Raw genomic sequence first — 16,356 nt, forward strand, 5'->3', positions numbered from 1 at the left:
GAAGGACTAGGCTATTTGGTGCTCTGTGCAATTAATAGTACGGTATGCAGGATTGTGTTAATCTAGCAGTGTCGATGCAAATTTCAACTGACAAATAATTCCTCAAACATGAAATGTCCTTTCTAAGGATCTGTTTGCATCACAGCCATTTCATTTTTCAGGGCCTGAAAATGTTATATTTTGAAATCAGAATCCAAAGTGTAATTTTCTGAAAATACCACCTTACTCTCTCCATTTAAAATGTAAAATGAAGCTTCTCTGGAAATGATGTCATCACACCCCCAGTATGCCCATGACTACGGTTCCAGCCTTATTCGCCTATGTGGACTGAACAGCAAAAGCAATGTCAGGTTATCCTGTTTTGTTTATTGACGCTCCTCCAGTCTAGATTTGCTGTGCCTGATCTTTGTCTGTGGTACTGATCTGTAAAAAGTACACTGGCAATCTCTACCCAGGCATACATACATATGAATGATTAAGTACTGTCAAGTCTTTGGGAGCAAATACACCATACTAACACTCCATCGTATTTGCCCACATAAGAAAACAGTCAGGATATTTAATCTTACAGGTTCATTAATTAACAAGGTGCCTCCATATCACATACAGAAGAAAAATAATGAAAATGCATTTGTTATCTGTGTCAAACTGAGTAAATCAATTGACGAGGATAACCGCTGAATATTTGTTGTATTTACACCTTTGTTTTGCATGACTCACAATTAAAGAGCTAAACTAACAAATCTCAATCGATTACTGTACCCGACCTTTAATGAAACATACATTGTTCACACATCACTGAAAGCGCACTTGTCACCACATATAGGCCACCCATTTGTTACAATAAACATGGTATATTTAGCCAGAGTGCGTTAGCATTATGTTTCCTAGGGAGTCACAAGGTTGTTCCACGGAAATGGGAACCAAAAAATAAATAAATACATAAATAAACGTTTGAGGTTAGAGATATTGCACTCCTGTATTAGAATGCAATCAAAAAAACTGACCATCTAGTCTACTTCAGACTAGAAGTAGACATCTTTAGCGTATTGAAAGCCAAACATTACTGTGGAATAAATTGCTAAAAGAATTTATCCAGGGTCAGATCTTCCTGCAAGGCAAACTGGGTAGATGTATTCAGCTAATTATCAACCATTCAGCTGTTAATGACTCATCCTCTTATGCTTATTCTTACCACTTCAATTTTGTATCCTAACAATTTTTGTAAGACTAATTGTCAACAGAAAATATGCTTAGAAGAAAAAACAAGGCTTCATACTACATACATCGGTTGTCAGTCACCAAAGTCAGAGTAAATCAAGGTAAACCAGAAAGAGCAAAAAAAAAACAATGATTGAATGTGACTTGAATCTTCAGTAAACATTTTTTCAGAAGTTTTCAAGAATCATTGTATGATCTTAAATAAACACAAAGCAATGCAGCACTCCCCACAAGCTAATGTGTTTGTGACAATTTAAACCTGAATTGCCAAACTTTAGCTCATATCTTATCTTTGATGTCCAAGACATTACATTTAACTGCTTTAGAAACAACTAAGACAATAACCACAGACAGTAAAAACAAAATAGTTAATTATCGGAAAAAGAAAAAACATAAAACTGAATGAAACAACCTGTTCATTCATTTATTTAGTAAATGCAACTTGTACAAATGAACACAAACAGAACTGTCACTAGACTTCATTTCCTCATGTCATGTTCTGTAACAGTGATGAGAACTGCACCATAAAATAATACATTAATGTAACCGGGTTGTGTCGCTGATATTATTGGGAAACCGATATTCATGTAAGGCCAAAACAGCAACACCATTTCCCACATCAAATAGGAAAAGACCGAACGAGACAAGACAAGCCTATGATTGCGGGGTAATTTCTCACTGTCTCTAATCATCAGGCCGTTGCTCTGATCGACAGCAGATGCGGCTTTAGTTGTTCATTTCTTAAGTGCAGACTGATGCCAGTTCTCGCTGAGACGTCAATGTTCTCATCTGTCATCTCAGAGCTGCTTCTTTCAACCAAATTATGTGCATGTTTAGCATCTCCAAGAGCATGGACTCTGTTCTATCAGAGGTAATTTAACAGTGCTTTTAAACTTCTGCTTCAGTAAGAAATAGTGAGAGGGAGAGCAGGTTCAGCTGCTCTAAAATGCAGATGGAGGTTATTAGCCTCTAAAAGCAGCTACATTTCTTTTTCCTGTCTGGCATTTTCAAGTTCATGGATGTTAAACTGTAAACAGAAGCGTTTAATCTGATAATCTGAGGCAATATGCTTGTAGATAATTAATACCTAGGAAAACCTACTGTAATATGGTCTGGTGCTCAATTCTAATAAGAAATAAAACCAATGCAGTAACAGACTGCAACATCCCACGACACACCTGAATTCAGAAATTTACTGTAAACTACTTGCATAAGTCAAAGATCAAAGCTTGTGCTCTGACCTACTGTCATTGATCAAAGCTAGTGCTTTGATCAATGGTCTTCCTCACGCTGGCCTCCCTCGTCTTTCTATTTTATCCAGTTCCTGAGTGTGCAAAGTTGAAATTTGACCTTGACCTAGTTTTCTCAAGGTCAAGGTCATTATCTCATTTCCGTCCCCTTTGCCGCCCGAGTAATGTGGTTTTTGTTTCATCTTTCTATCTGCAACGGTTACAAAGATATTTGGTGAACATACTAACGGACAGACAGACGGACGGACAGACTAACAAACGAACTAACAAGCAAATGAATGAACACACCAACACTGACAATTACAATACATCACTGCTTTGAAGCAGGATGTAAATAGTGAGAAAGATAACCAAGATATGATAGCAGTTAATGCATAACTGGGTCACACTTTATTTTCGATGACTTATTGCAAGCATTTTAATTAAGTTAGTGTGTTGAGTCTGGCTATTGCACATCTCAGATGCCCCCTTCCCTGGACCTTTGGCAAGCCGCAGGGATTGAGGCCCAAAATCCTTACACCACCTCCCTTGAAAAGCAGACTGCAGCTGAGTTGAGCATGTTAAACATTATGTAGATAGAGTCCTGAAGGCACAGGGAGCTTTGTAAATAGTGGATTTCTTTATTGAAATGCTAACCTAGAGGGTAAAAGCAACTGGAATGAAATGCTAAATCTCTTGCTGTCCCTGACCATCTCTCTACAGCTTTTTCTTTCACCAAATACTCATCCAACATACTTCTTTCTATTTGGAATGTTCTCATTTGGCTTTGTCTTTTTTTTTTCTCTTTTGTTGGTTCCTTCTTTCAGCTTCCGCTGAAATCTTTTCTTTTACCTCTCATCATCCCCTCTTAAGTGCCTTTCTTTTCCTTCTGTTTTGCTTTCTCACTCATCGTTTTCCAATCTTACCCTCTTCCCCCCATTGACCAAAGCCTCATTTCTCACAAGTACTTTTTCATCGTCTCTTCATCCATCTCTCTCACTTTCACCAACGCTTCTTCCCATCTTTTTTCACAGTGCCTGAATCGTGGCCTGGTCTGGCCTTTTAATGTGTCCCACTGCTTCTCCCTCCTCTTAACTGTTTCTACTCATTCACATTGGCTCGTTCTCAGACTGGAGCTAATGCTCTCAAGTGATTGTGACAGTGCTGAGCCAAACAGTCAACGTCGCTGAAGTACACACAGCACACACACAAGTAGGAAGTAAATAAAGCAATTGCTTGTATGTGTTGCAATTTATTGCAACACACACACACATATATATACAGTTTATACACACATATAAATAAAGAAACACGGAACCCGCATCTGGTGGAAAAGGCAAAACTGACACAAACACCGTTTACACACACCTGATGATGCGGACAAACTTAAAAACACACATTTCCAAAAAAAAATTTTTTTTTAATTTTGGACTTCAAGGCTCTGGAAATGTACACTCAACCCAATTATGCTCACTGAAAATGATAATATGTGCGTTTGAGGCTCTGTTTAATACTAATGATGACCTTAGGGGAAAAGTTTCTGCTGTTTAAACACTTGCACTGTGGGAGAGAGCACACTTTAAATACTTGTTCAATTTTTGGCCTATGTCATTTGCTGGAGTCAAGCAACAGTTTTCCAACACGTGAGATCTATGATAAGCACAGTTCTTCAGTAATGGAAGGTGTCACTGAAAGCAGATGTGTGCTGGTTGTCAGAAGATTACTGTTCTTTTATTCAAGCCTATTATTCCAGACTTGCAAAAAGCATCACTTTCAGGTTTACAGAGTGAACCTGACAGTGAGCTGTTTTGCTGTTTCATAATTTTTGTTGTTTGAGAACAAAGTAAAATCAAGCATTTGAAATTGTATTGTTTTATTTATTATATGCAGTGTGCCCTCGCATATTCACGCATCATCACTCACGACTTCACCTCATCGCAGATTTTTGGTAGGCAGTCACGTGATACCGTATGCGCAATCATTTGGATGATGGCATCCGGAAGTGCCCTACGTTCCGTGAGTCTCGGACTTCCATGAGACACAAAACTGCTTTAAACCAGCGGTCCCCAACCTTTTTTGCGCCACGGACCGCTGTCACCTAAGACAATATTTTCACGGACCAGTTCGATAATCGTTAATGATGCCAGGACAGCTGTAGTCTAATAATAGACTGCAGCGGTTTTATGTAAAATGCAGACATCAACAGACAATAAACAACCTTTTTTTTTTTTAAATTGATAATCAATATCTCTGTAAACGAAATAATTGTAAGAAATAATTATATTAAAAACTCAATTGAAGTGACTGCACTGATGAGGTTTATTTTGAAATACAGCGACTTACAAACAGTGCATTCAACGTAGGAGAAATATTGATCATTCCCATTAAAACGGTGAAGTAGTCAATCAAATAATAATAATTACAGTATCTAATGTCCGGTATCCAATGTTCCGCGACCAGGTACAGTACCTGGTCGTGACCCGGTGGTTGGGAACCACTGATATAGACAAATGTACTAGTAACAGAGAATTGGGTAATTTTTCAAATTAAACCATCTTTCAGACTCCAAAATAAATAAAACTGAAGAATGTAAATTACTTTTTCTTTCTGTGCGGCCTGGTTCCAAATGACCTACGGACCGGTACCAGTCCGCGGCCCGGGGGTTGGGGACCACTGCTTTAAACAGTCGACAAGAGTGTGGCAAAAGGTAATACAGATAGAAGGTGGTTTAATATCAGTATGGGGAGGGTTCATAAACGTTTAAAATACTGTAAATAATAAGATAAATAGTTTGTCGCTATATTGCGGAATTCGTTATTCATTGTGGTTCCTGGAACGCATTAACTGCAAATTAGGAGGGTGCACGGTATTAGCATTATTATTATTTGGACCCATTATGCTTATGCTAAACCTTGAAACACTTTATTAACAAATGTAAACTTACTAACTGACTGATTTCTCAATGTGTCTGTAGAGAATGTCGTGGTCAACCGGCAGTCTAGAACTCCCTCTCTTTATTTGGCTGCATGAAGTTTCAGGTTTGAAATCCATTTGGCCAAGTTGAAAGTTTTCAATTTCATTAGCTTGATCAAATGAAGCGCTGTTAACAGTCGGTGGTAATAGGAAATAATTTAGGCTGAGTAGCTGAAGCATCAGCTAAGTGCTGCTCAAAGAGGGAGAGATAAAGATGGAGAGATTGAGAGAAGGAAGGAGGCAGAGGTGGGAAAAAATTGTTGAGAGACGGCAAGAAACATGGAGATTAGATGTGAACAGGGGAGATAGGAGGACTTTGAAAAAAGACAAAAATGACAGGGAGAAAAATTGTATTTTAGAAAAAGGAAGAAAGAGATGGGGTAATAATTTGATACATGATGGCAGGAGAGAAAACGATGGAATAAGAAAATGTAACAGGGATGGCAAATATTTTTTTTAAAAATAGAAAGTAAACAAGACAAATGTGTTGAATGAAAGGAAATAACAATACCTGGAGAAAATGGACAGAAAAAAGAAATGTAAATATAAGAATGATTGATGAGAAGGAAAATTATTAAATGAGCAAAAATGTCACAACAAAGACTGAGAAGAAACAGGAGATGAGGAAGAGGAAGAAATAAGACAGAGACCTTGTTTGCTAAGCATTGGCCCATTAAACCCTTTTAATTGCTCCTCAGATGTTTGTCAGAGAAAAATTGTGTTGTGATAAAAAAAAAACATAAATAAACAATTAGCCATCAAAAGACTCAGCCAGGCAGCAGATCACTAAATATTAATACTTTGATGAGAAAAACTAGCAAGCCAGACACAAATGAATGCAGGACAAACATGTAGGGAGGTAGAAACAACAATAGGAGCTGTAATAAATAGGTAGATTAATGAAGAATGGCCATACCTGTATCAGTTACAAGATTAAATGAGACCGCATCAATTCTGAGAATTATTACTCTCATCCGTAACTCATAAGTCATAGTTTGGTGAATTTTTCAAATGTATTTTATTTTTCAGGCAAACTTGTTGTATTGCTACATTTACAGAGTTTATTGCTGTGATGACATTATTTAAGGCATTACTTTCAAACAACAGAAACATAAAGCAGTCCATTGTTGCTCACAACGGTCTAACATTTGCAGATATATGCAAGTCATAATACAAATGAAAACTGTGATAAAATTATTAAAGAAATGCCTAGGGGAAATTGAAAAAAAAAGGAAATTTGGCTTTTCAAAAGCCACTTTTTTAGCATTTTTACAATAAAAATGAACAAGACAAAACAGAGCATTTTGTTAGGGACGTCTATGATAAGGTAGATGTAGTATTTCTATCCTGGACGTGCCATTAAAGGAGCAGTTTTTGGAAGTGAAATAGAGGCTGTATGACTTAACCTTGTGTTTGTCAGTCAGTCATATTCAGATTACCACCGCTGTATCCGCCGCAGCGGGTCACGGGGAACCGGAGCCTATCTCGGCGGCATAGGGCGTGAGGCGGGGGACACTCCAGGCACGACGGCAGTGCACCGCATAGCCACACACGAAGACATACAACCATGCACACACACACTCATTCCTACGGGCAATTTGGAATGGCCAATCAACCTGAAGCGCATGCTTTTGGAGGTTGGAGGAAGCCGGAGAACCTGGAGAGAACCCACGCAGACACGAGAAGAGCATGCAAACTCTGCACAGAGCAGGACTTGAACCCGGGTCCGCCGTGTTGTGAGGCGGCAGCGCTACCCACTACGCCACCTGTGTTATTGCAGAAACAGAACATGTAGGTTAGTAATATGACGCTGCCTCCGTTGATTGGCTTTAGTGTTGCGGTTTGACCTTGTTGTTTTCATGTGGTAGGTCAAACAACCTATACGCTAAATAAATCTGTTTATATCCTGGTGACTAAAAAGATTTCAGTCTCTTTAGCTTAAGTCCCTAATTTCCCTTTAGCTAATTTCCCTGTTCGAGCACAGTACAACAGTACTTTAAAAGACCCACCTGTTTAAATTTCATTAAAGCATAAAGTAATGAATAATAAGGGCACGAGTCCCAAGTGACAACCAGCTGTTAACTCTATGCGCCGTGGTTCACTGGAGCTAATTCAAGTCACTGAACCTGTGCTCCTGCTCATGTTTGTGGTGTTACCTTTTTGGAGAATTTTTCACACAAATGAAGAACTAAAATTGTTGCTGCGTAGATAACTCTTCCAACATTCCATCCAAGATATCTTTGTATCATTCTTCAGATATCTTTACTATCTGTTATAGAGGCAAACACACATACACACTCCTCTGTTTTTATAAATGAAATTTTTAAAAAAAATTTAATAAGAAAATTAAAATTAAGGTTAAACCTTTGCTAGTCTCCTGCGAGTCATTGTGTCGTGTTAATGATAACCATCTGTTTTTCCCTCTCCCACAGGCACGCACGCACGCACATACACACACACACACACACACACACACACACACACACACACACACACACACACACACACACACACACACACACACACTCCTTCACCTCCAGAACATCAGCTCTGCATTTTCCTCAAGAGCACAATCAACTAATAAGACACAACCATATCATGTTTAGCAATCATAAGATAACTTCAAATCAAAAATTCACGAGATTGTCAAAGTGGGTTTTAAGCCTTACATGAAATGAAAAAGATGCAATTTAAGTTAAAATGGAGTCCACCAGATGTGCATGAATTTAAGTCAATCTGAAATATAATCTGAAATATAAATACCTTTTACATCCTGATGGCAATCAGGGTGTAAAAGTTTTTTAAAAAAAGATTTTCATCTCTTTCCAAAGCTTGTTTTTTCATTATGTGCACAATTGTGGTCACTTTTTGTGAGTTCTACCAAGCGTAACATGATAATGTTAGACTGAAATTGACTCGGAGTGAGTTCTCTTTGATGCTCTGCTGATGATGCCCCTGCCTGCCTCTGGGACCATCACAAAAGCAACCCTTAACACAAAGTCAACGATTGGTGGTTTATGAGCTGTACTGTAATAGTTTGTTTTATGTTTCTGTGTACATGGCTTCACAAAGAGACACTGCAGCACTAAAGCAAAAGACATCAAGTTTCTGAAAAGATGAGTCTGGTAGAAATGATTGCAGCTTCACCATCAGGGCTGGTGATTTGTAAAAAAAACTGTCTCTAAATTAATTCCTTGAAGAACCAACATGATGTTGAAAATTCAACTTCTGTTGTAGTTTTCAAAACAATGCACAAATGAGAGTGTGTATGATGGAGACTGAGAGCATGCATATGCCTAACTGTGTACTGTGTGTGCGTGTGTGCGTGTGTGTGTGTGTGTATGTGTATTTGTTTATGTGTAAGGTGTGTGTATGTTATGTATGTGTAAACACATTCAGACCCTGCAGCAAACCATATCCTTGTAGATGAGATTTACTTAAATGGAAGGAGGGGATATGGAGGGATGAATACGCTCTCAAGGGATGTGAAAAGCTCTCTATCCTTCCTCTGTCTTAAAATCTCTCAATCTCTGTCATTTCCTCCTTCCCAATGCAATGAGAAGAAAAGCTGGTCTCCTTGTGTCAATGAGATCCAATTATTTTCCTTATCCAGGTACAGTGCGCCCTCGCGTATTCGCGCATCAATGCTCGCGACGTCACCTCATCTCGGATTTTTGGTAGGCAGTCATGTGAATGTGTACTCACATTCTATTGACTGACGGCATCCGGAAGTGCGAGACGTTCCGTGAGACTCACACTTCCTTGAGACACAAAAGTGCTTTAAACAGTCAATAAGAGTGTGGGAAAAGGTAATACAGAAAGAAGGTGGTTTAATATAAGTATGGGGAGGGTTCATAAACGTTTAAATCACCGTAAATAATAAGATAAATAGTTTGTCACTATATCGCGGAATTCTTGATTCGCATGTGGTTCCTGGAATGCATTAACCGCAAGTAACGAGGGCGAACTGTACTTGAGTCTCCATGTGTGCATCTCTGTGTGTGCATGAGTGTCCATGAGTGGATACAGTCTTTCTGCCCATCAAGTAGGATGGGAATCAAGATCTTTCCACAATGGAAAAAATTACAGCAAGAAAGATGAATGCCACCAAATCGACAAATATATTACATTTCCTAACAGACCAAATTAAGAAAATACAAAAATGACATATGGTTCAAGGGAGTAAAAAGCACAGGATGAAGCTCACAAGGGCATGAAAACAATGATTTACAAGACTTGAGTTCCAATTTTATAAGCATACAGTGTAACAAGACTAGCAGTGTTTTCATTTCTCGTTGGAAAAATTTCAAGATGAATAGCGCTCACATTTGCCAACTGGCAAAATCAATCCTCTTCTTAGCATGGTGTTGTACATTATATGCGGGTTGAAATGGAAGTGATATTTCTTTTCTGAAATATTGAGCATCTTGATGAAAGTTTTTGAGTGTTTTTGTATTTTTCTATTCACAATACCCTGGAAAAAAATAATTCAACCATGGAAAAGTTTTGATAATACAAGCACATAAAGAGGAAGGACATAAAAGGACATACAAGATGTGACTTTCTGACATCATGATAATTAGGAGATACACAAGCTCCTCAACTCCTTCCCAAGTTGATGTTAAAATGCCATTTACGAATTAAAATCCTCTTATTTATTTTTCAGAAAAAAATGAGTGTGTGCAAATTAATGAGTCAAAATAAAAAGAAAAACAGAGCGGGAAATAGAATGGACAGATGCATAATGTCTGTGTGTGTGTGTGTGTGTGTGTGTGTGTGTGTGTGTGTGTGTGTGTGTGTGTGTGTGTGTGTGTGTGTGTGTGTGTGTGTGTGTGTGTGTGTGTGTGTGTGTGTGTGTGCGTGTGTGCATGTGTGTGCACGCGCACGCACAATAGTATTTATTTATTTTCTATATTTCATGAGTAAAGATGTGCTGAAATTCAGATTAAGAGTGTACTGTAAACACTGTAACACACAATTCATCCGTAGTTTATGTTTTCCAGCATCGACAGGTGCACTATAGTCTCAGTCACATGATTATTCAACACACACAACATTAATAGATGAACAACAACGCGGCATTCTGACTTAAAAGGTCAGTGATTTGGTTGACTTATAAATGACACTAGCCAGCCAATCAGAAACAAGTTTTGCTGTAAGACTCGTTTCAAGACTTAAACCACATAGCAATACTAATATTTGTGAGTGTAAATGAAGGCCGTAATACAGTGCACCCCCGTAACTCGAGGTTAATGCGTTCCAGGAACCACACGCAAATCACAAATTCTGCAATGTAGTGACAAACAATTTATCTTATTATTTACAGTAATTTAAACGTTTATGAACCCTCCCCATACTGATATTAAACCACCTTCTATCTGTATTACTTTTTCCCACACTCTTATCGACTGTTTAAAGCCCTTTTGTGTCTCATAGAAGTGCAAGACTCACGGAACGTAGCAGTTCTCCATGCCATCAGCCAATAGAATGCACGTACGGTATCATGTAACTGCCTACCAAAAATCGTGAGTGTTGATGCGCGAATGTGCGAGGGCGCACTGTAGTAATTTTGGCCAGTGTTATTACATGATTACTTTAATTTTTTTGCAATACAGGATAATTAACTTATCAAAAAAATATTTACAGTGCTCTCTGGTGGACATACTATGTAAATCTGTTTTATGTTTTTGGTTGTTTTTTTGTTAGTACATGCAAGCTTGAGGAGAACTTCGGAATATCAAACTGTGGTCCTAAAACATTTACATCTACAAGTACATTTGATCAATTATGAATAAAAACTTTAATTATTTTCTTTATCATTGATTTTGCCTGATTCCAAGGAATGCTCCACTCCACCTGACTGCAGTCATCCTGCTGAAAATACAGAGGCTTACTGCTGAGGACACAGATATCCAACAGCAGGGTCATGACTAAGCCTCTGAACCTTAAAGAGGACACTAAATAGCTCCTTTACGAAAGTGTTTTGCTGACGCTGGAATACGGAATAAAATGACTAGGACAAGCAGGAAGGCAATGTGGATGATGAAATAACGACATGTTGTAATCACAATGAAATGGGGTGTCCTGAAAATACAATGATGAAAATAAGAACTGGGGACATAAAATGCTAACAAATAATTATTTTTTGTTTGGAAGCCCAGGCATTCATCACAATGTAGCAGGAACACAACACACAGAATTTTTGGTCCAAAGTGTTTTAAAAGGTTGTGTATTCTTGTGGCTGTACAGACTATTTGATATATAAGCAATGATAGCTTGAAAGTACAGACAGGCAGCTGTGTATACTCACAAAAGACGGACGACTGGGACATACACCTAAATGCAATTGCACGCAAGCACTGGGGAAACTGAAAGAATTGGATCATGGATAGACTGGCCACAGAGATAGAGAGAAAGAGAGACAGAGAGATTGATTTGTAAAATCACGTTTATACACAGAGAGAGGAAGAGAGAGAGAAAGAGAGCCAGATTTGATTTTTGATTTTAACATCACGTTTATTCATAAAAGTCAAAATACAGAGAGAGGGGGGGGGGGGTTTGGTGTTTTTCTTTTTTAAATGGCCTTAGGTGGCTATTACACCATCAGAGCCAGAGCTCTCCAATGCCCAATAACAAAACCGTTCAACCACATCCAAAGCTTGGTACGGGCATTTTCCTAACTACCTAGGGAGCAGTCAAGAACAACATGCACTGTCAGATAGAAAAGAAAAGAAAAGAAAAGAAAAGAAAAGAAAAGAAAAGAAAAAATGAAAGAAGAGAAGAGAAGAGAAGAGAAGAGAAGAGAAGAGAAGAGAAGAGAAGAGAAGAGAAGAGAGACTGCTGATTTCTGCCTGATTTGGTTACTCATCCGTTTTGGCGGGCACAGCTGTTTTCCGGGACGTCGCCCCTGGTCGTCACTCTCCTCTCGGTCTCCTGTTGGTGCGCCGTGCGCCGCGGCCACAGCGCTCCGGAGCGAACAAACCAGCGAAGCTCAGTGAGCCGTCAGTGCCCGGAGCTGATTAAAACCCACTCAGCACACAGACACACTCATCACGAGAGTGGGATTCTAACGCAGGAAGAGTATAAATTGCGTGGGAAAAAAAAAAAAAAACAAGTACAGAGAGCAGCAAACCCATATTTTAAACGTTTTATGTTTATTGGTCTTTTTTTGTTTCGTTTACTTTTTTTTTTACTTTTAGTTAGTGGTAAATGGGAACGTATAATCCCTGGATGGGAGTTGTGGGAAGGCAGGGGTCTTCAAGATAAACTCTGTTTTATGGGTTTTAGAAGTCGTACGGCACGTTCTCTGATCAATACAGCTTTTCAAAAAATGCTCCAGTAAATAAGTCGTCAGTGCGTCTCAACGGTGACCACACAGAACTCTTGACCTTCCTTTTAAAGGGGCTTCTCATAATTAGAGTTGAAATGAGCAGCTCTTATCACTGTAATTCATTATTGAAAAGAACCCCCCTTCCACTGTAGTGGGACACCCGTCCCTACAGTGAAAACCATGAGCATCGATGGGTTTAATTCTTTCGTACTCTACAAGACAAGAGCATTCAAACTTTATTATTCTTAGAAAGACTTGAACAAGTATTCCTCTTTCAGACCTTAAAATACGGACTACTTTGTGTCTGTCATTTGACGCCTCGCATTACGCGATTACTTACTATTCCACACACGCACGGATACGGGAGGTGTCAAGGTGAATATGAGCTAATCGATTGTCATTTGCCTCAACAATGAATCCTTAATTTAATGTGATTCTGTGTTCAACGCAGAACCTGACGTTTAATCTGTGGTCGCCACATGACAAAGTCTCTGGAAATATAATGAATTCGTGGAAACTGCTCTTATTTGACACTGTGAGAGTTTACACAACTATTAACCCACTCTCACGATGGATGGAAAGTGAAGGAGAAGCGGTGGGTAAACTAAGTTTGGTTTTCTTTTATCCCAAGCCACTTTTTTTTTTTAAACGCGCACATTTATGCATCAAAAAGTCATACGATTCTTGCAATTATTGCGCAACGCTGTGCCAGAGTGCCATCGTCAATAAAGGTCACAATTTCTTATTCAATAGGAAAGCGAAACAAGTAAATAAATAAAAAAGAGAGAGAAATAAAGAAAGAACAGTTGGTCTGACACTCCTGATTTCAAGCCTAAAAACAATAAAATATCAAACGCATACGATAGAGAATATTTTAATATAACCCCAAGATAAACAGGTTTCATTTGCTTTGATGGTGTCCCCATCTGTTTTCTTTTGTTTGAATAAAAACACTGTGTATCCAACTGGCAACAAGTTTACGACTTCATTTGCGTCTCTTACCGTGCCACAGCAGAAGGAGAAGCACCGTCTTCCAGAGGCGACAGACGACCGGCGCGCCTCGTCCACAGACCGTCTCCATCCCTCCCGACAGTTGAAAAATAGTAAGAAACAGTTCGCGGACAGGAGAATGTTCAAATGTTCAGTCAAGTCTGCTTTTCCCCAGACAGATCACTGCGGCATCTATGGCAACTATATCAAAACGAACCGGACTGCGCTCCCGCTGCACTTGACTTAACGCACCGCACAGACGAGGTTTGGACTTAACTATAAATCCTTCTGGAGTCAGTAATTTAAAAAAAAGAAATCCCCGATGGGAAATTCCGGCGTATGCGAGCTCATCCTTTTTTTCCTCCCCCAAAAAAAAACTCTGCTGTGCGCCTCCTTCTAGAGACGGAATCGAAGATTCAACCCGTTTCCGCCCGTGGTGAGTTTTTTTTTTTTTTTTCCGTGAGTGTTCTCATCTGCTTCATTCATCCAAACCGAATAGACGAGAAAACCTCTGCTCCTCTCCCTCAGTCACTTTTTTTCTTTCATTAAAAGTTTAAGTTTCGAGTGGACAGAGAACTCTCCCAACGAACTAAAAAAAAAAAATAAAAAAAAAGTCTACTGAACTGGTGTCGCTATGAAACGACAACACCCAGGGAAACTCTGTCACTTATTGATAATGCATTAAATAAAATCCTAATTAAATCCAACTCGCCCGCCAGCCGCTCGCTCCTCGCTCCGCTTTTGTCTATCCTCCTCTTTCAGTGCGTGTTGTGTGTGTGTGCGCGCCAGGGCTCAACTTGAGAAGCTGTATACACTCAGTCACCGGGATGGAGGGAGGAGAGGAGAGGAGAGGACACAAGAGGAGGAGGTCTGATGCCTCCACCAGCAAAACACAGGAGAGGAATAAGGAGGACCAGCGGAGCCCGTGAATCTGAGCCGGAGGGTTGGGGGAGAGGGCGGGATTTGGAGATTTGAGTGACAAGCGAAGCAGCCAATGGTGGGTCCAAATATTCCTTTGGATTTTCTTTGCCATGTCTCTAATCCTTTAGATTTTGTTTTTTATTATCATTTTTATTGTTACATATTCATGTCTGTACAGAGACAAATACATTTCGAGGAAACATGCGCAGGTTAATCGTGCAAAACGAAAAGTAATAGTTTGTTTTTTAAATACATATATAAAAATAACAATAAATTGTGATTTAAAAGTCAACAACTGAAAGTGAAGCACTTGTAGGTTCAGTCTATAAAAGCTGGTTTACGGGATGTTCCTGCGTGCTGGATGCTGGAAATACTGCAACAAGATTAGATACTTAAAGTACTCGTGGATAAATGTTTTTTTTGTGGTTTCTGTGTGTTCAGGTGGCAGGTGTGAGTGTGTATGTGTCGGCCTATTGGGGGTGGGGGGGGGGTGCTCATCCTTTCAAAGCCTCTCTCTGCATAATTCATAAAGAGACACATGCTACACCTGTTCTCTCTGTAATCGATAGGCGCAAATTTGGCGCGCCCACACACAACCTATCCGTTTCAGGCGCGCTGACAACACGTACATCAGCTAAATGTGATACAGGCTACCGGGCAACTTGTGATAAAACTCATTCACTTTCTATTGATGGGACGCAAGAGAAAGCGGGATGGGGGGGGGGGGCGGGGGGGTGAGAGAAAGGAGGAGAACATTAAGGTCTTCTTTGAGTTCGACACGTATTTCATAAGGCAGAGCTCCTGGTTTCCTTTGTCAGCTAAATGTGTAAAAGCTAAAGAGATGACATTGTGACTTATTGAATTGCAAATCAGTCTGTCGGCGGAGGGATGGGAGGATTTCCGGAGATGGAGAAACCTGATCCTGTCTTGCTCTCTGCCTGTCTGTTGGACTTCATGGCTTCATGAAAAAGAGGCAAAGAAGGAGCGGCAGCGCCACCTAGTGTCACCTTCAATAAAAAGACTTAACGCTTGCATTGCAGGAACCATCATTTGTAATCTGTGCTCAATTAGGTGTGTGTGTGTGTGTGTGTGTGTGTGTGTGTGTGTGTGTGTGTGTGTGTGTGTGTGTGTGTGTGTGTCATTGCCCCTGCCTTGGTGCATTTATCTAACGTGTTTCCTACTTTATTCTCCCGTCGCTTCTTTGCGCGCTCGTCATTGTGATCCTTCTGTCTGAACCCGACTGCGCCTGCACGCTCCTTTTCCACTTGTCCTGTTTTAGTTGTTTAGTTACTTTTCCCTAAGATATTTTTCTGACCTGCCAGCCACAAGCCCACCCCCCCCCCGTCTAGACTCCTATCTCGACAGTCATCCGTCTGTGCGATGGGGGCAGAAAACCTAATCAATGTTTAAAGTATTATTCTAATTTCCCTCAGTGGCTTTTCTCTCTCTCTCAACGCAAACATTTCCTGGGATTTAATCTTGAAGCACCTTTTTTAAACTACACCTTTTTATGAGGTTGTAATCAAGGTAAGGCTTTAGGTTAACAAGCAGGCAGCAACAAGTTATATTCGTATAAACATCTGTATACAAAAAAGGCTCCTCTGGATGTTTGGAGATAAAAAAAATTAGATAATCGCCCTCCTTTACTCAAGACAGTCCAAAGGCAAACTGATATGTTTCGTCTTTTCAAAG

The 16,356-nt window shown here is 39.6% G+C and overlaps 1 protein-coding gene across 3 annotated transcripts in view; it reads right to left on the reverse strand.

Annotated features, from left to right (window-relative positions):
* Positions 1-14,420, reverse strand: part of si:dkey-215k6.1 (transmembrane protein 132B) — a 345,313-nt gene extending 330,893 nt beyond the window's left edge. For all 3 annotated transcript variants that reach the window (XM_068311917.1, XM_068311916.1, XM_068311915.1), the window contains exon 1: positions 13,756-14,420. In XM_068311917.1, the coding sequence (XP_068168018.1) occupies positions 13,756-13,834 (79 nt within the window). In that variant the 5' untranslated portion in view covers positions 13,835-14,420. The remainder of the gene's footprint in view (positions 1-13,755) is intronic.
* Between the last annotated feature and the right edge of the window lie 1,936 nt (positions 14,421-16,356).

Source organism: Antennarius striatus, chromosome 3, assembly GCF_040054535.1.
Source record: "Antennarius striatus isolate MH-2024 chromosome 3, ASM4005453v1, whole genome shotgun sequence".
In the NCBI taxonomy this organism is placed as follows: Eukaryota; Metazoa; Chordata; class Actinopteri; order Lophiiformes; family Antennariidae; genus Antennarius; species Antennarius striatus.